The sequence below is a fragment of the Ranitomeya variabilis genome, chromosome 4 (genome assembly GCF_051348905.1).
Source record: "Ranitomeya variabilis isolate aRanVar5 chromosome 4, aRanVar5.hap1, whole genome shotgun sequence".
NCBI lineage: Eukaryota > Metazoa > Chordata > Amphibia > Anura > Dendrobatidae > Ranitomeya > Ranitomeya variabilis.
This window is the reverse complement of record NC_135235.1, coordinates 66,772,304-66,798,594: the sequence shown is the minus strand read 5'-3', so window position 1 is coordinate 66,798,594 and position 26,291 is coordinate 66,772,304. Positions and strand designations below refer to the sequence as shown.

The 26,291-nt window shown below is 45.8% G+C and overlaps 1 protein-coding gene across 2 annotated transcripts in view; it reads left to right on the top strand.

The window, feature by feature from the left end:
* SLF2 (SMC5/6 complex localization factor 2) overlaps window positions 1–26,068 on the top strand; it is an 82,570-nt gene extending 56,502 nt beyond the window's left edge. The window contains exons 11-19 of one of the 2 annotated variants that reach the window (XM_077258636.1): window positions 3,132–3,225; window positions 3,626–3,802; window positions 3,904–4,001; window positions 14,901–14,988; window positions 15,395–15,505; window positions 15,724–15,801; window positions 21,759–21,845; window positions 22,942–23,010; window positions 24,422–26,068. In XM_077258636.1, coding sequence (XP_077114751.1) covers window positions 3,132–3,225; window positions 3,626–3,802; window positions 3,904–4,001; window positions 14,901–14,988; window positions 15,395–15,505; window positions 15,724–15,801; window positions 21,759–21,845; window positions 22,942–23,010; window positions 24,422–24,526 — 907 coding nt within the window. In that variant the 3' untranslated portion in view covers window positions 24,527–26,068. The remainder of the gene's footprint in view (window positions 1–3,131; window positions 3,226–3,625; window positions 3,803–3,903; window positions 4,002–14,900; window positions 14,989–15,394; window positions 15,506–15,723; window positions 15,802–21,758; window positions 21,846–22,941; window positions 23,011–24,421) is intronic. The other variant, XM_077258637.1, reaches the window with a different exon arrangement.
* The last annotated feature ends 223 nt before the right edge of the window (window positions 26,069–26,291 follow it).

Below are 26,291 nucleotides of genomic sequence, written 5' to 3'. Positions count from 1 at the left end.
TTATTATTATTATTATTTGTTATAGCGCCATTTATTCCATGGCGCTTTACATGTGAGGAGGGGTATGCATAATAAAAACAAGTACAATAATCTTGAACAATACAAGTCATAACTGGTACAGGAGGAGAGAGAGGACCCTGCCCGCGAGGGCTCACAATCTACATAATGTGACATGTTATGCGCTCCTTTATTGTTTGTTGATCTCCTACTGCTTTTGCACCAAACTGGTTAGCTGAGAGCCAGCATGAGGGTGTATACTGCAGGAGGGGAGCTAACTTTCTTTGTATCACTTAGTGTCAGCCTCCTAGTGGCAGCAGCATACACCCACGGTCTGTGTCCCCCAATGAATGGCTCGGAGAAAAGGATTTTACGGTGAGTACACAAAAATTCCTATTTTGCCTTGGCACCCTAGTGTGTGGACATTGCGGATTCCAGTGTGGATTTTTCCGTGCGGATTTACTCCGGATCCTGTTCTGTTTTTGTGCGGATTTCGCCTGCGTTCTTACACCTGTGGATTCCTACTATGGAATAGGTGTAAAACGCTGTGGAATCTGCACAAAGAATTGACGTGCTGCAGAAAATAAACCGCTGCGTTTCTGCGTGGAATTTTCTGCAGCATGTGCACTGCGGATTTGGTTTTCCATAGGTTTATATGGTACTGTACACCGAATGGAAAACTGCGGATCCGCAGGGCCAAATCCGCTGCGGATCTGCCGTCAAATCCACCACGTGTGCACATACGACAATAATTCATTAAAAAACACATGGCTCTTGATGAACCTGGGTTGTCTGAGTAGTGATGTGCGACCTTGTGCACCACATCAGGGACCAGAGTAAGGCTATGTTCACACTTTGCGGCTTTTGCTGCGGATCCGCAGCGGATTTGCAGCTGCGGATCCGCAGCCGTTTTCCATGCAGGGTACAGTACAATGTTACCCTATGGAAAACAAAAACCGCTGTGCCCACTTTGCATTTTTCCGCTTGAAAATCAGCGCGGATTTTCTGCGGAACAAAAGTACCATGTCAATTCTTTCTGCGGATTCCGCAGCGGTTTTCCACCTGCACCAATAGGAAAGTGCAGTTGGAAACCCGCAGTGGAATCCGCAGTAGAAACCGCACAAAAAACCGCAGTGAAAACCACCGCGGTTTTGCACTGCGGTTTTTCAAAATCAGGAGCTGAAAAATCCGCAGCAAAAAAAGTATAGTGTGAACAAGCCCTAAGGGTACCGTCTCACAGTGGCACATTGGTCACTACGACGGCACGATCCGTGACGTTCCAGCGATATACATATGATATCGCTGTGTCTGACACGCTACTGCGATCAGGGACCCCGCTGAGAATCGTACGTCGTAGCAGATCGTTTGAAACTTTCTTTCGTCGCTGGATCACCCGCTGTCATCGCTGGATCGGTGTGTGTGACACCGATCCAGCGATGTGTTCGCTTGTAACCAGGGTAAACATCGGGTTACTAAGCGCAGGGCCGCTCTTAGTAACCCGATGTTTACCCTGGTTACCATTGTAAATGTAAAAAAAAAAAAAAACACTACATACTTACATTCCGGTGACTGTCACGTCCCTCGCCGGCGGCTTCCCGCACTGACTGTGAGCGCCGGCCGTAAAGTAAAAGCAGAGCACAGCGGTGACGTCACCGCTGTGCTGTGCTTTACGGCCGACACTGACACACTCAGTGCGGGAAGCAGACGGCGAGGGACCTGACGGACATCGGAATGTAAGTATGTAGTGTTTTTTTGTTTTGTTTTTTTACATTTACAATGGTAACCAGGGTAAACATCGGGTTACTAAGCGTGGCCCTGCGCTTAGTAACCCGATGTTTACCCTGGTTACACGGGGACTTCGGCATCGTTGGTCGCTGGAGAGCTGTCTGTGTGACGGCTCTCCAGCGACCACACAATGACTTACCAACGATCACGGCCAGGTCGTATCACTGGTCGTGATCGTTGGTAAATCGTTTAGTGTAACGGTACCCTAAGGGTATGTTCACAAGGCTATTTTTCAGCGTTTTTTTTTTCTGTAACAAGGCAGGTAAGTTTGTACTGTGTTTTTTTTTTTTTTTTCTTCTTCCTCTTTTTTTGCTGCAGGTTTTGTGCTAACATTTTTTTTGCTTTTTTTTTGTGTGTGCAGATTATCAGCGTTTTTCCACCACCCATTACTGTCAATTTCCATTGTGCAAAAAACAAGCAAAGCACAAAATACTGATGACAAAAAAAACTAAGGTGTGTGTATGAGATTTCTGAAATCTCATAGACTTTTCTGATACTGTAAAACGCAGCTGAAAATTAGACAAAAACCCGCTGAAAAACCGCCTAGTGTGAACATAGCCTTAGATTTCTGGCATAATGAATGCCACAGCTTATCATGAATTAGACGAGCTGTGGCATCATGCCCCCCAGCCCACACCTATTTTGAAAAAGCTGGGAGAAACTACAGTGAAAATGTCGAAAGACACACAACTTTTTTTTTTTGCTTGACTCTGAGACCCGCGAACATTTTTCAGCTTGGAATCCTTTCCTAGAACAGCTAGGACCAGAGACTGTCAGTGACTGCTCAGTTATAATTGGATATAGACCACAAGAGTCTTTCCCTACTGTCTGCTGAACACTTACATGCTTGGATATTAAACAGTCACCAGTTCACATTTTCTATTTGCCCCTTTAAATTCGGATTAAGGCTACTTTCACACTAGCATCGGACGACGCACGATGAATTGCGTCGTTGCGATGCACCGACGTTAGCAGTGAATGCGCCGCACAACGGGGGCAGCGGATGCTGTTTTTCAACGCATCCGCTGCACCATTGTGAGGTGCGGGGAGGTGGGGGCGGAGTTTCGGCTGCGCATGCGGGGTCAGAAAAGATGGGAACGACGCACCAAAATACGTTACAAGCAACATTTTTTGGTGGCGACGGTCCGACGCAACCGTCGCACGACGGTTGCGACGTGTCGCTAATGCAAGTCAATGGAGAAAAAACGCATACTGCAAGCACTTTTGCAGGATGCGTTTTTTCTACAAAACGACGCATAGCGACGTGCAGTGCACGACGCTAGTGTGAAATTACCCTTACCCATCTCTATATTTTTATATTTTTTCTTTCCTTTTTTATATTTTAACAGACCTGCCGTGCCCTTGGATGGGTTATTTGAAAACGGATTTTCTGAAGCAATCTTTTCTTGTGTTCCAAAATTTCAGATTGCTCATGTCATTAAGGTGAGTCATTGACACATTGTAGATTGTATACACCACAAAAGATCTGCATCTTTAAGACTTGTAAGAACACAGATCTCATGTTCACAACCTGAATTTCATTTGAATTTAAATGAGAAAAATCTAAGATTCTGTATTGTACAACAATACAATATCCTCCGGTCCGCGGTGAGGTCGTGGTTGTATTTTTAAATCAAAAGAGATAGAGGAAAGTTGAAAAACAAATCTAAACTAAATGCTGGTATTACCAGATTTCTTTGTATCATCTGGCTCATATGATAAGCGTTTAACCACAGGAATAAAATAAATTAGTGGAATATTCCCAGGTAGACTTATCAAAATTGTAAGGGAAATAGATGGAACAAAGCAAGTGTAGATTAATCTGACGTGTTCTCTTTTACAGTTTTTAGGTTTTTGCTCTGCTATCTGCAGGGAAAGCTTCTGCGACCTGGAAATCCTTGCACTAATTGTTTTACTTTTAAAATTGCACTTGGAAAAGGACTTAAAGGACTTTCCTGCAGTGGACTTGCACTGTCTCATCGAAACTTTGCTTCAAAACATAAAGTCCTGGGACACTGTCGTAAGTAAAGTGGAATTATGGGAATTTGAAAGGCTGTAAGGTCTATCTTTCTTTCTTTCTTGTTTTAAATTCATTTTCTTTCTTTTTTTTTTTTTCCCAAGATGCCAGAAATGTTTTATGCAATAAGTGAACTTTCTACTCACCATCACAACTACATCAAGCTGTTGCAGCTCATTCCAACGTCAGAGAATCGTGGAAGGTATTCAGTCATCTCTTTAAATAAAATTTTAGCATTGCTAAGTTTGCCTTACCTATGGTTAGTTTTAGGGTACATTTTCACATACAGGGATAAACTGATTAAGACTGGCTTCTCTAACACCAGTCTTGAAGAAATGTCTGTTGGAGTAAAAATGGAACAGAAAACGAAATCTATGCCAGATATGGGCTGGAGTAGATTTCTGGTATAATTCATGCCAATTTCTGCTGTAAACTATAGTAAGTTTGTTATACTGTGGCAGATAAGCCCCACTCCCTTTTACAAATAAGCAAAGAGTTGCGTCTAGTATAAAAGCAACATTTTTAGAGTTTTGCAAAAAATGTGCCACTTTTAATGTGTGTGATAAAGTTCCTCCTTTGTCACATAGCTTTTGTAATAACCGCAGAAGACTTTTCGATTTGGCCTTAATTCTAAAACCTCTGCCCTTAGGCTGCATTTACAGGCCACAGTCGCACTGTGCCACCACTGTCTTCCCACTGTCTCCCAGCACAATCACTTTATCCTGCTGCTGTTTTACCTGTAATATCGCAGAAGCATTTCGATCAGGAGCGTGGTCTTGCAGGTGGAGCAGGTTCTCTTGTCGTCTGTCGCCTGATTAATGCTACCCACGCCATGGCATGAGCCTGACTGCATGGGTGCAGCGAGGTCTGTTTTTCTCTAAAGGTACCGTCACATTAAGCGACGCTGCAGCGATAGCGACAACGATGCCGATCGCTGCAGCGTCGCTGTTTGATCGCTGGAGAGCTGTCATACAGACCGCTCTCCAGCGACCAACGATGCCGAGGTCCCCGGGTAACCAGGGTAAACATCGGGTTGCTAAGCGCAGGGCCGCGCTTAGTAACCCGATGTTTACCCTGGTTACCAGCGTAAAAGTTAAAAAAACAAACAGTACATACTCACCTGCGCGTCCCCCAGCGTCTGCTTCCTGACACTGACTGAGCTCCGGCCCTAACCGCACAGCGGTGACGTCACCGCTGTGCTTTCACTTTCACTTTAGGGCCGGCGCTCAGTCAGTGTCAGGAAGCAGACGCTGGGGGACGCGCAGGTGAGCATGTACTGTTTGTTTTTTTTACTTTTACGCTGGTAACCAGGGTAAACATCGGGTTACTAAGTGCGGCCCTGCGCTTAGTAACCCGATGTTTACCCTGGTTACCAGTGTAAAACATCGCTGGTATCGTTGCTTTTGGTGTCAAACACAACGATACACGGCGATCGGACGACCAAATAAAGTTCTGGACTTTATTCAGCGACATCACAGCAGGATCCTGATCGCTGCTGCGTGTCAAACTAAACGATATCGCTAGCGAGGACGCTGCAACGTCACGGATCGCTAGCGATATCGTTTAGTGTGACGGTACCTTAAGGGATTGAGATCCTTTGTTAGGTGAAGAGAATGGAGCATCAGATTGCGCTGCTCGCCTGCCAGGATAATGTACCAGAGAAGTCCAAGTAGAGAATAGACTTTATTTCTACACATTTCGTGATGATCACACCACTTCCTCAGGACAGTCTAAGGTAGAACTATTAGTGCAACGATTTCCAGGTCGCGGAAGCTTTCTCTGCAGATAGCAGAGCAAAAACCTAAAAACTATAAAAGAGAACACGTCAGATGAATCTACAGTTGCTTTGTCCCATCTATTTCCCTTAAAATTTTGATAAGTCTACCTGAAAATATTCCACTAATTTATTTTATTCCTGTGGCCAAGCGTGGTATAGGCAGCATTAATCAGGTAACCAGGCTCCCATTAAGGGTATATTCACATTGCGTTTTACTCTGTCGCCTCATTGGGGGACACAGGACCATGGGTGTTATGCTGCTGTCCACTAGGAGGCGACACTATGCATAATCTGAAAAGGATGAACTGTGGCTCCTCCTGTGCAGTATACACCCCTGGACGGCATCAGCCTTCTCCAGTTTTTTTTGCTTAGTGTCGCATAGGAGGCACACCTAAAAGATTTTTACTCCGTTTTTTCCGACGGGATTACAGATGAAGAAAAGAGGGTCTCCTGTGAGACTCCCGGCATGGCTCCTTCCTCGGCCCCCTATTATGGGGTGCCCAGTTGAAGTAGAGATGGCTATTCCCCATGTTGCTCCTTCCCCAGTCCCTCGGGTGCTGGTTCGAAGTCGAGACCCCCCCTCCTTCCCCAATTCCTTTTGGTTTCTGGGTTGAGGTCGAGGATAAAGGCCCCTGAAGGTGACAAAGGCACCCTCCCTATCCCCCTCTGGGGGTATTAGGTTGAGACACCTCAGGTAGGGCCTGTACAGGCAGCATTCTACAGCTCCCAGCAATGGGCCAGCACACTGCGCCTGCATCCAGGGACCCCAGCCCAGCTGCGGGCTCCTGTTGGGGCCGGGGGGAGTGCAGGCAGGCATGGCACATACAGACACAGGGCTCCCTGCGCCCCTGTCTCTGCGGCAGCACCAGCTCTATACTGCCTCAGGGAGACCCCTACCGGGCTCCCCCTTCTGCTTATAGCCCCACCGCCATCCTGCCTTTAAATCCGGAGGGGTCCGGTTCAGATCCGACCCCCTCCCGGACTTTTGCGCCGGCCTGGAGCCCTTCTGGGCCTCAGGCATCTAATTTAGGCCCCGGCTTTGGCCTAGCTGAAGCTGCCGCCTCCTCTCCGCCCCCCAGATGACAAATATGACACTCTACAGTGTCAGAGGGGGCGGATCGAGACAGAAAGGGCATGTTTTTACACAGCCTTGCCGCCTTTTTCCAGCTCTCCGCCCCCTTCTCCTCCTTTCCTCTCTGTCTCAGCAGCCATTTTCGGCTGCAGATTAACCCTGCTTCTCCCGGTCTGCAGGACCAGGCAGCCAGTCTCCGGGGGGCACAGGACTGTGGATCTTCGGCGCTGGACCTAGGGGCACACTGGTGGGGTAAGATCACAGCTGGGTTTTTTACTCAGCTGTGAATCGATATTACCTATAAGGCTCCCCTATAGGTTTCTCTACCCCTGTAAGGTCCTCTGCTGGCAGCACTTCTGCACTCTGTGCACTATGCCGGGCTCAAGGTCCAAGAGAACCAGGCAGAACTGCTATTATGCATTCTGCACAGCCTGCGGGACCGCTCTCCCCAGTTGTAGCACATACCCGCATTGTCAGAACTGTATACAAACTAATGTGTCAGAGCCCCAAGAAGCCCCTGCCAATGCCTCGGTGTCTAATGCCACGCCGGAATGGGCTACTCCGATAACGCAATCTATGACGCAGTCTATAGATAACCTAACCTCCACATTGCTTCAGGCTCTGCAGGGTCATGCCCCGGCTGTGACCGTTACCCAGCAAAGGGAGAGCTTGACTCAGGAACAAAATGACCCTGGCACATCCACGTCTAGGTCAGGACGCAAGCGGACCCATAGATCAAGTCCATCTGCGTCATCCCATAGCACACGGTCATCCCCCTCTAGGGATAGACACTGTAGCTCCAGGTCATCTAGACCGTCCCATTCCAGGGACAGACGATGCAGATCTCCGCAATCCCCGACCAGAGAAGGCCTCCTCCCCGGCCCACTCAGCAGGGGACGCCTCAGTGATACACAGGATTTGGAAGGCATCTGCGACTCTGACTCAGACAGAGAAACGGAGGGGTCCCTGATCCCAATCCCTCCTAGCAATACAGCGCTAGTTGAGGACATAATTTCATCCATCGGGTGCTGGACATTTCTGATCCGCCACCAGAGGCCCCAGAACATAAGATTTCCTTTGAAGGACCTCTGAAGCCGCCTAAGGTTTTCTCTAACCACCCAGAGTTTAAGGCGATCCTTAAAAAGCAGCTCTCGCAGCCTGAGAAAAAATTCGCTAATCGCAAATATCTGGAGGCGAGGTACCCCTTCCCACAGAAGGACACCAAGGAATGGACAGATCCACCTGAAGTGGACCCCCCAGTCTCTAGGCTAGCAGCACAAACCCTCCTTTCACTGCCAGAAAGCTCAACCCTCAGGGACGCAGCAGACCGGCAGGTAGAACCCATGGCTCATTCAATTTTCGAGGCAGCAGGGGCATCCCTGGCTCCCGCGTTCGCCTCAGTTTGGGCTGCCAAGGCCATTCTGGCCTGGGCAAAGAATTTACAAGCTCTCCAAGCATCCGCTCCTGAGCTGTCGGACCAAGCGGTTCAAATAGCAGTTGTAGCAGACTACATGCTCCATGCAGCTCAGGATTCAGCAAGGGGAGTAGCGGGGATAGCATCAAACGCCATCACGATTCGGCGTATCCTCTGGCTGCGGGAATGGAAAGCGGACACAGCCTCAAAGAAGCCCCTCACGCACCTCCCCTACCTCAGTGGGAGACTTTTCGGTGAACAGTTGACACTATGATATCCAACGCCACCGGGGGTAAGAGTACTTCTCTTCCCCAACTGAAACTTAAATGCACTTACAAGAAGCGTAACCAAACTCGATTCCGATACTTTCGGAATTCTTCCGGCTGGTCCGTCTCGCGTCCAGCACAAAATCGTAACCGTTCCCCACGCAGGGACAACTCACGATCGACACGAAGGTCGGACAACACCTGGCAGTCAAAAGCAGGCCAGCCTAAGCCCAGAGGAGGAAAATCTCAGACTTTCTCCTCATCATGACTCATGGACTCCGGAAGACACCACACCAGCAGGCGGACGACTTTTGCTCTTTCATCAAGTCTGGCTGCCTATTACAGAAGACAGGTGGGTCATGGAACTAGTGTCTTCCGGATACAAAATAGACTTCACCTCCAACCCACCGGACCGATTCTTCCTCTGTCCCCCCAAAACCGCCAGCCAAGGCTCGTGCCTACCACCAAGCGGTCTCCTCGCTTTTTCAAGCAGGAGTCATAGTACCGGTACCCACAACCGACCGCTTCCGAGGGTTCTACTCCAATCTGTTCGTAGTTTCCAAGAAAGGAGGCAGCGTACGGCCCATACTAGACCTAAAACAGCTCAACAAATATGTACGGGTCCGTCATTTCTGCATGGAGTCCCTTCGGTCCATCATTGCGTCCATGGAGAAGGGAGAATATCTCGCCTCCATAGACATACAAGACGCATACCTGCATATACCCATTGCACCTGCCCATCAGAGGTTTCTCAGGTTCGCAATAGGCCAGGACCACTACCAATTCGTGGCTCTCCCTTTCAGACTCGCCACGGCTCCCAGAGTGTTCACCAAGGTCATGGCAGCCACCATGGACGTCCTGCACTCCAGAGGCATAGTAGTCGTTCCATACCTGGACGATCTACTCATCAAGGCTCACGCCTTCAAGGACTGCGAGCTCAGCGTCTCAATCACAACCGATACTCTGTCGCATGGGCTGGTTAATCAACCTACAAAAGTCATCACCAACCCCGAGTCAGTCCCTGACCTTCCTGGGAATGTTATTCAACACCTCCAGGGGTCTAGTGCTCCTTCCCAAGGACAAGGCACTGGCTCTCCGACTAGCAGTTCGCACCCTCCTCCGCAAACCCCCTCGATCTCTCCGGTTTGCCATGAGAGTCCTCGGCAAGATGGCAGCAGCAATAGAAGCTGTCCCATTTGCCCAGTTTCACCTCAGACCTCTCCAACTAGCCATTCTCAAGTCCTGGGACAGGAATCCCTTTTCTCTCGACAGGGAGTTCCAGCTAACGTAGTCAACCAGGAGGTCCCTGCACTGGTGGCTCAAGCCAACCTCGCTAGCAAAGGGGAAATCCTTTCTCACAGGTCAATGGAAGGTTCTGACCACCGACGCGAGCCTGACGGGTTGGGGTGCGGTGCACCTACACCACAGGGCAAGTGGTCCCCAGTGGAAGCGATCATGCCCATCAACATCCTGGAAATTCGTGCCATCCTTCTGGCATTGAGGGCCTTCCATCACTTACTGGCAGCCTCTCACATCAGAATACAGTCGGACAATGCCACGGCTGTGGCATATGTGAATCACCAAGGGGGGACCCGCAGTACCCAGGCGATACAAGAAGTGTCACACATCCTCCGCTGGGCGGAGGACACAGGGTCGGTTCTTTCGGCGGTCCACATTCCGGGTGTGGACAACTGGGAAGCAGACTTCCTCAGCCGACAAGGAATAGACTCGGGAGAGTGGTCTCTCCTTCCCGAAAATTTTCAACAGATCTGTCTCCGCTGAGGGACCCCGGATGTGGACCTAATGGCATCCCACTTCAATGCCAAGGTCTCCAACTTCATGGCCAGAACACACGATCCGCGGTCGCTCGGAGCAGACGCTCTGGTTCAGGACTGGATGCAGTTCCAGCTTCTGTATATTTTTCCACCTCTCCCCCTGATATCCAGAGTGGTGAGGAAGATCAAACAAGAGGGAGTTCCAACCATCCTAATTGCACCGGACTGGCCCAGACGCACATGGTACGCCGACATCGTACAACTCACAGCAGACGCCGCCTGGCGTCTCCCCGACCGCCACGATCTTCTATCACAAGGCCCGTTCTACTACCAGAACTCAGGGGCTCTCAATTTGACGGCATGGCCCTTGAGACCTGGGTTCTAACCCAGGCAGGGCTCTCGACGGACGTCATTGGAACCATGATCAGAGCACGGAAACCAGCCTCTGCCAAGATTTATTACCGTACCTGGAAAGCTTTCTTTACCTGGTGCGAATCTCGTGGCCAGATCCCACTCCCTTATTCCCTACCCAAAGTACTTGGTTTTCTCCAATCGGGTCTGGAGGCCAGGCTGTCATTGGGCTCGCTTAAGAGCCAGGTGTCAGCCCTCTCAGTGCTTTTTCAAAGGCGCATTGCTACCAAGCCGCAAGTAAGGACTTTCCTTCAGGGGGTTTCCCGATTGGTTCCCCCCTACAGACGACCACTAGAAACGTGGGACCTCAACCTGGTCCTGACAGCATTGCAGGAACCACCCTTCGAACCCCTTAAGGAGGTCCCGCTCCGCCTTCTTTCCCAGAAGGTGGTTTTCCTGGTGGCAATCACCTCGCTACGCAGGGTGTCTGAACTGACAGCACACTCCTGCAGACGGCCCTTCCTGGCTTTTCACCAGGACAAGGTAGTTCTTCGTACTGTCCCATCCTTCCTTCCGAAGGTTGTGTCTGACTTCCACCTCAATGAGGAAATTTCACTACCATCCCTTTGTCTGGTTCCGGTTCATAGAGTGGAGAAGGCTCTGCATACGCTTGACCTTGTCAGCGCATTGCGTATATACGTGTCTAGGACTGCGTCCTTCCGGAGGTCTGATTCTCTTTTCCTCCTTCCGGAAGGCGGCCGCAAGGGTCTGCCAGCTTCCAAAGCTACCCTTGCCAGGTGGATCAAATCCACCATACAAGAGGCCTACCGCCTTAAAGGGAACCTGTCACCCCGTTTTTTGAAGATGAGCTATAAAAAGCGTTAAATAGGGGCAGAGCTGGGTGTTACATTAGTGTCTTTTGTGTGCCTTATTACCCACCTATGCTTCTGAAATACCTTTGTAAAGTCGCCGTTTTCTGTCACTCTCGCTGGTCTGGTCCTATGGGCGTGGTGACAGCGCTGTTTCTCCCCCAGATCAGGCTCATCATTCCATTGGTGGCGTAGTGGTGTGCGCATGTCCAACAGAGAATATCCACTGCCCAGGAGATGAGAGAGCGCGATCTGCGCTATTCAGCCATTTACGGGTGGGCGCGGCCATCTTTCTGTGGCCGCGTGTGCGCAGATGGAGCGCTCTGCTGCCCGGGGCTTCAGGAAAATGGCCGCCGCGATCTCCATCTGCGCACGAGCGGAATCCCGCGGCCATTTTCCTGAAGCCCCGGGCAGCAGAGCGCTCCATCTGCGCACGCGCGGCCACAGAAAGATGGCCGCGCCCACCGGTAAACGGCTGAATAGCGCAGATCGCGCTCTTTCATCTCCTGGGCAGTGGATATTCTCTGTTGGACATGCGCACACCACTACGCCACCAACGGAATGATGAGCCTGATCTGGGGGAGAAACAGCGCTGTCACCACGCCCATAGGACCAGACCAGCGTGAGTGACAGCAGAAAACGGCGACTTTACAAAGGTATTTCAGCAGCATAGGTGGGTAATAAAGGCACACAAAAGACATTAATGTAACGCCCAGCTCTGCCCCTATTTAACACTATTTTTAGCTCATCTTCAAAAAACGGGGTGACAGGTTCCCTTTAAGAATTCTCTTCCAGCCAGTATTACGGCACTCTACACGGGCGTTAGGGGCCTCCTGGGCCATTCGGCACCAGGCTTCGGCACAACAAATGTGTAAGGCGGCCACTTGGACTAGCTTACACTAAACACTACAGGGTTCATACCCAGTCCTCAGCGGACGCGAGCCTGGGTAGATGTGTCCTGCAGGCGGCGGTGCCCTAAGTATAGGGGCCTGTCTGCACAATATTTGTCCACTGCTTCCCACCCAGGGACTGCTTTAGGACGTCCCATGGTCCTGTGTCCCCCAATGAGGCGACAGAGTAAAGGAGATTTTTGTGTACTCACCGTAAAATCTTTTTCTCTTAGCCTCTAATTGGGGGACACAGCTCCCACCCTGTTGCCCTTTCCGGGCCATTGTAACTGTTGAGTTCTCATATTGTTTTCTTGAGCTCGTACATAGTTGCCTTCTTACAGGCATAATTATGTTATTCATGTTACATAGTTGCCTTCTTACAGGCATAATTATGTTATTCATGTTATGTTCCTCCTACTGCTTTTGCACAAAACTGGTGGTGCCTGGTTCTCTTGGACCTTGAGCCCGGCATAGTGCACAGAGTGCAGAAGTGCTGCCAGCAGAGGACCTTACAGGGGTAGAGAAACCTATAGGGGAGCCTTATAGGTAATATCGATTCACAGCTGAGTAAAAAACCCAGCTGTGATCTTACCCCACCAGTGTGCCCCTAGGTCCAGCGCCGAAGATCCACAGTCCTGTGCCCCCCGGAGACTGGCTGCCTGGTCCTGCAGACCGGGAGATGCAGGGTTAATCTGCAGCCGAAAATGGCTGCTGAGACAGAGAGGAAAGGAGGAGAAGGGGGCGGAGAGCTGGAAAAAGGCGGCAAGGCTGTGTAAAAACATAGCCTTTCTGTCTCGATCCGCCCCCTCTGACACTGTAGAGTGTCATATTTGTCATCCGGGGGGCGGAGAGGAGGCGGCAGCTTCAGCTAGGCCAAAGCCGGGGCCTAAATTAGATGCCTGAGGCCCAGAAGGGCTCCAGGCCGGCGCGAAAGTCCGGGAGGGGGTCGGATCTGAACCGGACCCCTCCGGATTTAAAGGCAGGATGGCGGTGGGGCTATAAGCAGAAGGGGGAGCCCGGTAGGGGTCTCCCTGAGGCAGTATAGAGCTGGTGCTGCCGCAGAGACAGGGGCGCAGGGAGCCATGTGTCTGTATGTGCCATGCCTGCCTGCACTCCCCCCGGCCCCAACAGGAGCCTGCAGCTGGGCTGGGGTCCCTGGATGCAGGCGCAGTGTGCTGGCCCATTGCTGGGAGCTGTAGAATGCTGCCTGTACAGGCCCTACCTGAGGTGTCTCAACCTAATACCCCCAGAGGGGGATATGGAGGGTGCCTTTGTCACCTTCAGGGGCCTTTATCCTCGACCTCAACCCAGAAACCAAAAGGAATTGGGGAAGGAGGGGGGGGTCTCGACTTCGAACCAGCACCCGAGGGACTGGGGAAGGAGCAACATGGGGAATAGCCATCTCTACTTCAACTGGGCACCCCATAATAGGGGGCCGAGGAAGGAGCCATGCCGGGAGTCTCACAGGAGACCCTCTTTTCTTCATCTGTAATCCCGTCGGAAAAAACGGAGTAAAAATCTTTTAGGTGTGCCTCCTATGCGACACTAAGGAAAAAAACTGGAGAAGGCTGATGCCGTCCAGGGGTGTATACTGCACAGGAGGAGCCACAGTTAATCTTTTTCAGATTATGCATAGTGTCGCCTCCTAGTGGACAGCAGCATAACACCCATGGTCCTGTGTCCCCCAATTAGAGGCTAAGAGAAAGAGATTTTACGGTGAGTACACAAAAATCTCCTTTTTTTTCCGCAGTCAATGTGCATTTTTGTTTTATTTATTTTTTTGTTTTGTCCCCCTTTCCCCACCAAGAGAAGATGCTTCCGGAACCACTTCTTTTTCTCTTCAGTTTAGTAAACTAGTAAACCTGAAGTTTTGATAAAACTCTACTGCAGATCTAGTAGTTTTCTAAATCCTGTACGCTGTATAGCCCCACCCACACTACTGATTGGCAGCTTTCTGCCTATGCACAGTGGCAGCTTTTTCTGTACAATCAGTGTGTGTGGGTGGGGGGAGAGTGTCGGGGTAATATAGAGCTGAAAATGGAAGACTTCCTGGCAGCAGGATTACCAGTCTTCTACTGATAGGATCGCTGTTTTTTCAGCAGGAGATTATTAAAACCATGGCAAGCAGTTCAGTGAGTGACCTCTACAAAACGCTGTTTTCAGATTACGTGGCAAAAAACTGGTGACATATTCCCTTTAAAAAATTAACAAATCACCAAGTATTTTTTTTCTTAAGCAAAAATGCTTAAAAGTATGCCTCTTACCTTTTCCCATTGACTTCTATTGTAAAGCAAGGAGCGTCTTTCTAGCAGAAAACGCCATTCTAACGGACGTGGACGTGTTACTACTTTTAAACACTTTGGAAAATGTTCAAAAGCCTGAAGGCGAACAGCCAGTCATTTTCCCACAACAATTATTTTGATTGTTTTGAGAGCCCTTTTTCTGACATTTCTATGAACGCAGCCTCAGTGATGCAGTGAGACGGCAGCGGCACAGGACTGTTGTGGTTTTCAGCCGCAGCATGACCCTTGCATGTGAACGCAGCCGGAGGGTGCAGTGTTAATGTAGAACGTGGTTCAATACCTTCTATACAGCCTGTTTATCTTAGTCAGTGTTAGATTTCATTTTGACACATTTTAACTGCAAGTTATCGTCAGATCTTTTTTTGCTTTTCTTTTTCCCTACAGACAGCTGCGAAAGCACCTCAGCCTGATTTTCCTGTCCAATATACTGTATGGAAACTGCAAATACGTTCCACTAGACTATGATTCTCAGGTAGGTGGGCACTTGTCTGTTACTTGTTTGGGGACAGCTACATTCCCCCACCCCCAGCCCTCAATCTTCAGTGACTGGTTTGATGGATTGTTTGTAAAATTCATCCTGATTCATCCTGGCCTGAGCTATTAATCCTTTTTGTTATGCTGGGTACACTACACAGAATATAGCGTTCTTCCATATTGCTGACAAAGATGACTGTGAGCCTAGGAGTACCTTCACGTGTACTTATTTTCCTCAAATTTCTTATTGAAAATCCACTGCAATGTACAGTATGTCGCATACGGATTTGTGATGGACTCAACAGCATGTGGCCTTAATGTGGTAGTCTCTTTTTAGATGTTTTACATGGCTCTAAGGAAAAATTATTCCATTTAACCAATTTTGCTGTATGTTCTCTTAAAAGATGCTCCTTCTATGTCGATTAATGTCTGAAATGAGACCGTCTTCTTTGGCGAAGAAGATGGAAACAGATCCTGAAAATATATCCAAGACTTCAGCTGAACTGGACCAAGAGGTAGTAAATAAGCTGCGAAGGCCAATTCTCCTTCAGAGACTTTAATTAGTGTAATTGTCTCTGCTGGAGCCAGTTGATTTATTTTTAAATTTTTTTACATATAAATAAATTTTCTTTATTTTAAGGCACATGGTAAAATCAGAGGTAGTACTAAATGAGAAAAAAATCCTACAGCTTTAGTTTTATGTGATTTCCTTATTAAATGTTTTATTTTCCAGGCTTATTATCTGACCTTCAGCCTTTTAAATCTTGTAAATGATGCAAGTATCTCAGATGAGCCGCCATTCATACAGAGGGTAAGTATAATACACAATCTATAACAGATGACGCCTTAACCCCTTAAGCCCGTATGACGTACTATACCGTCGAGGTGGGGTGGGCCTTAATTCCCGGTGACGGGATAGTACGTCATACGCGATCGGCCGCGCTCACGGGGGGAGCGCGGCCGATCGCGGCCGGGTGTCGGCTGCATATCGCAGCTGACATCCGGCACTATGTGCCAGGAGCGGTCACGGACCGCCCCCGGCACATTAACCCCCGCCACACCGCGATCAAACATGATCGCGGTGTACCGGCGGTACAGGGAAGCATCGCGTAGGGAGGGGGCTCCCTGCGGGCTTCCCTGAGACGATCGGTACAAGGTGATGTACTCACCTCGTACCGAACGTCTTCTCCCTGCAGGCCCCGGATCCAAAATGGCCGAGGGGCTGTATCCGGGTCCTGCAGGGAGCACTTCCGGGTTGGAGCAGGCTGCAGATGAAAGCTGCAGCCTGCTCCGATGAAAGTATGATCGCCGATCTGATAGAGTGCTGTGCACACTATCAGATCTGCGATCTGTGATGTCCCCCCCCTGGGACAAAGTAAAAAAGTTAAAAAAAAAAATTTCCACATGTGTAAAAAAAAAAAAAAATTCCTAAATAAATAATAATAATAAAAAAAAATATTATTCCCATAAATACATTTCTTTATCTAAAAAAAACAAACAAAAACAAAAGTACACATATTTAGTATCGCCGCGTCCGTAACGACCCAACCTATAAAACTGGCCCACTAGTTAACCCCTTCAGTAAACACCGTAAGAAAAAAAAAAAAAACGAGGCAAAAAACAACGCTTTATTACCATACCGCCGAACAAAAAGTGGAATAACACGCGATCAAAAAGACGGATATAAATAACCATGTTACCGCTGAAAACGTCATCTTGTCCCGCAAAAAACAAGCCGCCATACAGCATCATCAGCAAAAAAATAAAAAAGTTATAGTCCTCAGAATAAAGCGATGCCAAAATAATTATTTTTTCTATAAAATAGTTTTTATCGTATAAAAGCGTCAAAACATAAAAAAATGATATAAATGAGGTATCGCTGTAATCGTACTGACCCGACGAATAAAACTGCTTTATCAATTTTACCAAGCGCAGAACGGTATAAACGCCTCTCCCAAAAGAAATTCATGAATAGCTGGTTTTTGGTTATTCTGCCTCACAAAAATCGGAATAAAAAGTGATAAAAAATGGTCACGTGTCCGAAAATGTTACCAATAAAAACGTCAACTCGTCCCGCAAAAAACAAGACCTCACATGACTCTGTGGACCAAAATGTGGAAAAATTATAGGTCTCAAAATGTGGAGACGCAAAAACTTTTTTGCTATAAAAAGCGTCTTTTAGTCTGGTTTCACACTTGCGTTTTTATCTGCATGCGTTTTTTAAAAAAACCGCATGTGTGAAAAAATGCATGTAAACGCGGTAAAACGCATGCGTTTTTATAGAAAAACACAAGAAAACAAGAAAAAAAACAAAAAACCCTAACCCTACCCCTAACCTGAAATACGTGGCACTGAAATACGTGGCACTGAAATATACGTTTATATACGTATATAAGTGCCACGATATTTCAGTGGCCACGTATATAAGTGCCACGTATATAAGTGCCACGTATATAAGTGCCACGTATATAAGTGCCACGTATATAAGTGCCACGTATATAAGTGCCACGTATATAAGTGCCACGTATATAAGTGCCACGTATATAAGTGCCACGTATATAAGTGCCACGTATATAAGTGCCACGTATATAAGTGCCACGTATATAAGTGCCACGTATATAAGTGCCACGTATATCAGTGCCACGTATATCAGTGCCACGTATATCAGTGCCACGTATATCAGTGCCACGTATATCAGTGCCACGTATATCAGTGCCACGTATATCAGTGCCACGTATATCAGTGCCACGTATATCAGTGCCACGTATATCAGTGCCACGTATATCAGTGCCACGTATATCAGTGCCACGTATATCAGTGCCACGTATATCAGTGCCACGTATATCAGTGCCACGTATTTCAGTGCTACCAGTGTATCAGTGTTACCCCTAACCTCACCCCTAACCGTTTACTGAACATTTTCTGATAGTCACAAGTGCCACGTATTTAAGTGCCACGTATTTAAGTGCCACGTATTTAAGTGCCACGTATTTAAGTGCCACGTATTTAAGTGCCACGTATTTAAGTGCCACGTATTTAAGTGCCACGTATTTAAGTGCCACGTATTTAAGTGCCACGTATTTAAGTGCCACGTATTTAAGTGCCACGTATTTAAGTGCCACGTATTTAAGTGCCACGTATTTAAGTGCCACGTATTTAAGTGCCACGTATTTAAGTGCCACGTATTTACGTGCCACGTATTTACGTGCCACGTATTTACGTGCCACGTATTTACGTGCCACGTATTTACGTGCCACGTATTTACGTGCCACGTATTTTTCAGTGCCTGAAATACGTGGCACTGAAATATCGTGGCACTGAAATATCGTGGCACTGAAGTATTTACGTGCCACGTATTTTTCAGTGCCTGAAATACGTGGCACTGAAATATCGTGGCACTGAAATATCGTGGCACTGAAGTATTTACGTGCCACGTATTTTTCAGTGCCTGAAATACGTGGCACTGAAATACGTGGCACTGAAATACGTGGCACTGAAATACGTGGCACTGAAATACGTGGCACTGAAATACGTGGCACTGAAATACGTGGCACTGAAATACGTGGCACTGAAATACGTGGCACTGAAATACGTGGCACTGAAATACGTGGCACTGAAATACGTGGCACTGAAATACGTGGCACTGAAATACGTGGCACTTATATACGTGGCACTTATATACGTGGCACTTATATACGTGGCACTTATATACGTGGCACTTATATACGTGGCACTTATGACTGTCAGAAAATGTTCAGTAAACGGTTAGGGGTGAGGTTAGGGGTAGGGTTTCAGGTAGAATTGGGGAGTTTCCACTGTTCAGGCACATCAGGGGCTCTCCAAACGCGACATGGCGTCCAATCTCAATTCCAGCCAATTCTGCGTTGAAAAAGTAAAACAGTGCTCCTTCCCTTCCGAGCTCTCCCGTGCATCCAAAAAGGGGTTTACCCCAACATATGGGGTATCAGCGTACTAGGGACAAATTGAACAACAACTTCTGGGGTCCAAGTTCTCTTGTTATCCTTGGGAAAATAAAAATTTGGGGGGCTAAAAATCATTTTTGTGGGAAAAAAAATATGTTTTATTTTCACGGCTCTGCGTTGTAAACTGTAGTGAAACACTTGGGGGTTCAAAGTTCTCACAACACATCTAGATAAGTTCCTTGGGAGGTCTAGTTTCCAATATGGGGTCACTTGTGGGGGGTTTGTACTATTTGGGTACATCAGGGGCTCTGCAAATGCAACGTGACGCCTGCAGACCAATCCATTTAAGTCTGCATTCCAAATGGCGCTCCTTCCCTTCCGAGCTCTGTCATGCGCCCAAACAGTGGTTCCCCCCCACATAGGGGGTATCAGCGTACTCCAGACAAATTGGACAACAAATTTTGGGGTCCAATTTATCCTGATACCCTTGTGAAAATACAAAACTGGGGGCTAAAAAATCATTTTTGTGAAAAAAAAAAATAATTTTTATTTTCACGGCTCTGCGTTATAAACTGTAGTGAAACACTTGGGGGTTCAAAGCTCTCAAAACACATCTAGATAAGTTCCTTAGGGGGTCTACTTTCCAAAATGGTGTCACTTGTGGGGGGGTTTAATGTTTAGGCACATCAGGGGCTCTCCAAACGCAACATGGCATCCCATCTTAATTCCAGTCAATTTTGCATTGAAAAGTAAAATAGCGCTTCTTCCCTTCTGAGCTCTGCTATGCGCCCAAACAATGGTTTACACCCACATATGGGGTATCGTCGTACTCAGGACAAATTGCACAACAACTTTTGTGGTCTAATTTCTTCTCTTACCCTTGGGGAAATAAAAAAATGGGGTGAAAAGATAATTTTTGTGAAAAAATATGATTTTTTATTTTTACGGCTCTGCATTATAAACTTCTGTAAAGCACTTGTTGGGTCAAAGTGCTCACCACACATCTAGATAAGTTCCTTAGGGGGTCTACTTTCCAAAATGGTGTCACTTGTTAGGGGTTTCAATGTTTAGGCACATCAAGGGCTCTCTAAATGCAACATGGCGTCCCATCTCAATTCCAGTCAATTTTGCATTGAAAAGTCAAATGGCGCTCCTTCCCTTCCGAGCTTTGCCCTGCGCCCAAACAATGGTTTACACCCACATATGGGGTATCAGCGTACTCAGGACAAATTGCACAACAATTTTTGGGGTCCAATTTCTTCTCTCACCCTTGGGAAAATAAAAAATTGGGGGTGAAAAAATCATTTTTGTGAAAAAATATGATTTTTTATTTTTACGGCTCTGCATTATAAACTTCTGTAAAGCACTTGTTGGGTCAAAGTTCTCACCACACATCTAGATAAGTTCCTTAGGGGGTCTACTTTCCAAAATGGTGTCACTTGTTAGGGGTTTCAATGTTTAGGCACATCAGGGGCTCTCCAAATGCAACATGGCGTCCCATCTCAATTCCAGTCAATTTTGCATTGAAAAGTCAAATGGCGCTCCTTCGCTTCCAAGCTCTGCCATGCGCCCAAACTGTGGTTTACCCCCACATATGGGGTATCAGCGTACTCAGGACAAATTGTACAACAACTTTTGGGGTCTATTTTCTCCTGTTACCCTTGGTAAAATAAAACAAATTGGAGCTGAAATAAATTTTGTGTGAAAAAAAGTTAAATGTTCATTTTTATTTAAACATTCCAAAAATTCCTGTGAAACACCTGAAGGGTTAATAAACTTCTTGAAAGTGGTTTTGAGTACCTTGAGGGGTGCAGTTTTTAGAATGGTGTCACACTTGGGTATTTTCTATCATATAGACCCGTCAAAATGACTTCAAATGAGATGTGGTCCCTAAAAAAAAATGGTGTTGTAAAAATGAGAAATTGCTGGTCAACTTTTAACCCTTATAACTCCGTCACAAAAAAAAATTTTGGTTCCAAAATTGTGCTGATGTAAAGTAGACATGTGGGAAATGTTATTTATTAAGTATTTTGTGTGACATATGTCTGTGATTTAAGGGCATAAAAATTCAAAGTTGGAAAATTGCGAAATTTTCAAAATTTTCGCCAAATATTCGTTTTTTTCACAAATAAACGCAAGTTATATCGAAGAAATTTTACCACTAACATGAAGTACAATATGTCACGAGAAAACAATGTCAGAATCGCCAAGATCCGTTGAAGCGTTCCAGACTTATAACCTCATAAAGGGACAGTGGTCAGAATTGTAAAAATTGGCCTGGTCATTAACGTGCAAACCACCCTCGGGGGTTAAGGGGAACCTGTCATTCGATTCATGCTAGACAAACCACAGGCAGCATGGATCAGATTTTGGCTTCACCATTGCAGTCAGGTATGTTTCTCTCTGAAATTCTGTTGTTTCAGAGAGAACCTAGTTAGAAGAGCCGGCCAGGAACTAGAACACTCTAGAAGACTTATCCGACATGGCGTCTGGCCAACTTGTCCCGCAGTGCTCTAGTTGATTGACAGGTTTTTATGTGTATACATAGCGAGAGACATATCGGTCAACTAGAGCAATGTCTGACTAGTCTGGTTTATTCTTTTAGTCCTCGGCTCAACATACTTTTCTCTAAAGCCCTGCAGCATTTCAGAGTAAAACATACCTGGCTGTAACCGTACAGTCAGCATCTGATTCATGCCCATCCATGGCTTGGACAGCATGAATCGAATGACCAGTTCCATTTAATAGACAGCGATAAGTTTCAGATGGTAAAATAAAGGAATGATTTCTAATTCTTAATGCGATGTATAGATCATGGTATTTTCTCTTTATTTTTTCTTTATAGAAATATATACTAAAATTATGCACTGAACTAGAGAAGCACATAAAGAGTGATATACGGGAGGATGCAAGATATTTTTACCGAACAAAGGTAATACTGAAAAGGTTGAAATTTTATTATTTTATACTTCTGCCAAGCCATGTGCTTGTCTCATTTTTAAAGTAACTATCAACTTAGGAATGATTTTGATTTTAAACTAAAAAGATAAATAATTAGATGATCATCTGCATATTTCTGAAAAAAACATTCCTATAGAAGTCTCATGGAGCTCCCATTAGTTAGGTTGCTTGTATACTGCACTGTTATCGGGAAAGGGGCATTCTTAGAAAACACTCGTTTTTCAATTATGGTGTAATGTTAACTGCGCACTTCATTGGTTAAGTTTGCTAAGAAAAACAAAGAAAATTTTTTTTCTTGGATTTCATATTATCATACACAAACAGGACTTGTTCTGCTGAGAGCAATGGCAGCCAAAGTTGCTCTGAGCATCTTATTAATGATAGTTATGTGTCCATCATAAATTCGGTCGTCGTGTCTAAACCTGCTATTAAATGGCCTCCGTTCGTTAAACTTGTGGATGATTGGTGGTCGTTTAACACCGCAGATTGTTTAATGTAAACTACCCTATGCACAGGATAGATGAAAACTTGATCAGTTCCAGTCTGACTGCAGAAACGCGCTCTGATCGTCAGAATGGGCGCTTCAATCCCCGTTATCATGATGTAGCGATGTCCATGCTTGGCTTTAATCTCCTGATGATCCGTTTTATTTTTAGCTGGATATTGACAGGGGGTGCAGCTTACCCTGAGGCAACATTCCTTAAAAGGATTATGATATTGATGACCTATCCCAGCGATGGGTTATCCATATTAGATCGGTGGGAGTCTGACACCCAACCGATGTTATCGGCAGGAATGAGCGCACCTGTGGAAGGTCAGGTTCGACTGAACGTTGGTACAAAGTTTGATTCGGGAACCAGAACTGTACCCGAACTTGAACCTGAACCCAAACCCCATACAAATCAACGAGGACCCGAACTTTGGAGCTGGAGAATCTTTTTGTCTTTTTCTTTCTTTTTCTCTCATTTAATATCCGTTATTACTGCTCCTTTATGTTGCACACGTTTGTGTTCTTTCTTTCACAGAAACACTACTTTTTTTATTTATTTTTTTATTTGCTGTCTTAGGTAAAAGATTTAGTTGCCAGAATACATGGCAGATGGCAGGAGCAGCTGCTTTATTCTAGGCCAAATCAGGTAAATTGGTAATTTTTCGTATTAATGTTTAAACACCAAATTGAAAAGTGTGAATAATTGATTGATGCAACATTAATCTCTAATCATTTATCTGTTGAGATGACATAAAACTTATACATTTTCATGTTGTCCAGTTTGTGCAAAGTAGACGTCTGTGTTTCTGTCTCTTTGCTTCTGTTTTGTGTGCACCAATACTTCCGCATGTTGGCAGTAGTAGCACTCGGCTTACAGGAAAGGCTCTTTACTAAATAACGTACAGCTACTACACATGTGCTGGGTAAACAATTTAGGAATCACATACAGCCACTGATATTTGGGTCAGGGGAACCATCTAGGACATGACGTTACATATAGTAGTTCAGAAGCGATGCATCACTGATTGAGAGATCACTGGTTAAAGGGGGTCCAACACCAGGAGATGTCAGAAATTCACCAGACTTAAAGGGGTTTTCTCTATCAAGTTAATTTTAATCAATAGATCTTAGAATAATGATATTTTCTACAATTGTGTTTAAATAAAATGTTTCTGTGCTGAGATAATCTTGTAAATGTGCCCCTGCTGTGTAACGGCTGTGTCTGACAGTGCAGGAATAAGGTCTGACCATACCACAGCTCCTGGGCAGGGGGGAAGCAAAAGAGAGTATACAGGCATTACAGCACGGGATCACAGATAATTCTATCTTTGAAGTAAGGCCTCTTTCACACTTCCGTCTTTTTCCTCATGTCGGAATCCGTCGAGTTTTGAAAAAACAGGATCCTGCAAATTTTTCTGCAGGATCTTGTTTTTCCCATAGACTTGTATTAGCGACGGATTGTGACGGGTGGCCATCCGTTTCATCCGTCGTGCACTGGATCCGTCGGAAACACACATTTTTTCCTGTTTTCACAACATCCGTCGATACTTCACTGCATTAGGACGTACCACAAACAGAAGTGTGAAACAAGCCTAAGTAACACATGGTTTAAAAACCAGCAGGGAAATGTTTTACTTTACAGAAATAATCGGCTGCGATTTTGTGCTGTAATGTCTGTATCCTCTTTTGCTTCCCACCTGCCCAGGAGCTGAGGTATGATCAGACCATGTCCCTGCACGGTCAGACACAGCCATTACACAGTACACAGCAGGGGCACATTCATAAGATTATCTCAGCACAGGGACATTTTATTTAATCACATCCAATTGAGGAAATTATTATTATTCCAAGATCTATTTATTTAAATTCACTATTGTTTATGGGGAAAACCCCTTTAATTTATAAGTTAAATTATAAATGTTTGCCCCATATGTTTAATGTAATGTATTTGTAAGAAAGTGGCCCCTCTATAAGTCAATGCTTTATTGTACTTTTCAATAAATATGATGCATGTACTATATTTCTGATATTCGTTTACTTTTAATTCTTTAATCCAGGGAAAGCTTCATGATTACTGGGAACCTAAGTGCGACAGCTCAAGCCCCAAAAGATCAGAAGAAAGTATCAGCGATTCTCAGGATTTTCCTTACGATGACAACTGATGTCCCCTTATCCCCCACCCCTCCAACCACTGAAGGCTCTACCTTCTGCTTTACTGTAGACTATGTATAGAAAATATGAGATGTAATTTTCAGCTTTACCGGCTTTTACTTTGAAATTGCAATTCAGACCTTTTGGATATACTTAAAATCTTATTACATATCGTGGTAAATATGTGATTCACCGAAGAATGTAAGTGAAATAGTGCCCATTTTTCATAATTTTATAACATGTATATATGACGCAAGGTAAATGTACATTAGGACATGTATATATGATGCAAGGTAAATGTACATTAGGACTTAATAAGCTTTTCACAATATTGGATAAGTAAACTATGCCTGATAAAAAAAAAAACATGCTTAGGGCATAAAATTGCACTTTAAAAACCACAGCCTATATAGTTAACATGTCTTTTTGTTGTAGTTTGTAATATTTGGTAGATCCTGTAGGCAGAATGTTTCTGTCAAACATTTTTTTTCTTTTTTTTTTTTTTTAATTGAACAAATGGGAGTGTAAGATAAAGTGGCCGTCTGTAGTGAGCTATTTACTTTTATCCTTCTGTATATAAGAACCGGCTACAGAACCAAACTCTCCCCAACATATTTTCAAGTGGTTTTTCAGGATAAACCTTTTGACCACAAAAAGGGTGCAGACCTATAAAATCAGAAACTGAGCAGTTACATAGCCTCCGCTGCTCTGTTGATTCCTCTGTGCTTCTGCCCTGGGATTTTTTAACAGGTTGCAGCAGGGACAGCGTGCGTGACTGCTGCAGCCAATCACATGGCATAGGTGCTCATGTTGTCCAAATGTGCATCACTGCCGAGACTGATTAGCTGCAGTGGCCCGTTGGCAAAGACCAAGGAAGCCCTGGACCCAAGGATCAGTAAGTTTGCGAGTCTATAGGCAAATAAGTCTTATCTCTAACACCCTCTTTAAAGATGTTGTTTCACAATGGTCATTTATTATCAGCCGTGATGACCTTGTGAGGTCTCTGGGCCTATGTGATAAGTGTCAATTATGGGACAACAGCTGTAAACGTTCATCTCTATGCTGCCGACCTGCACGAAGATGCAAGAAGTTGGAACACATGATGGTGTCATGGTTGTAGCAGAAGAACTTCCATTTATTGCTGTAACATACTGTAGATTATCCACTATTTTGGGAAGAGTGAGAACTGTTAATTCTGTCATTTAAATGTTCAATTTTGTTTGTGTTTCTTTTACATGTCACTATAATTGACCTTTTTAAAATGGGAATATCTCCACAGAGCCAGGAAGTATTCTCTTCAGTTTTGCATTGTAGGGGGTATTGCATTCCCTATAAAGTAATTATTCTGGAAAAGCTTTTTTGTGATGTGAGACTTCTGCAACTGTAGGAGTAGACTGAAGACTTGATGGTTACATTTCACTTATTAGGTTGTGCCGGCATACGCTCTGCCACCATCACCAGTGATTTAAAGGGAACCTGTCACCAGGTTTGGCCGATAAGAGATGTAGCCATCACCTTTCAGGGCTTATATACGGCATTCTATAATGCTGTATATAAGCCGCCAACCCGACCTGCAAGAGAAGAAAAATAACTTATTATACTCACCTGGGGGGCGGTCCGGTCTGATGGGTGTCGCTCTGCTTGGTCTGGCGCCTCCCATCTTCTTGCGATGCCGCCTTCCTGCTTACTTCCTGTGGATGATGCAGCTGCTTGGTACCGCGGCTCCTGCGCAGGCGTAATTCTCTGCCCTGTTCAAAGGTCAAAGAGCCCAACGCC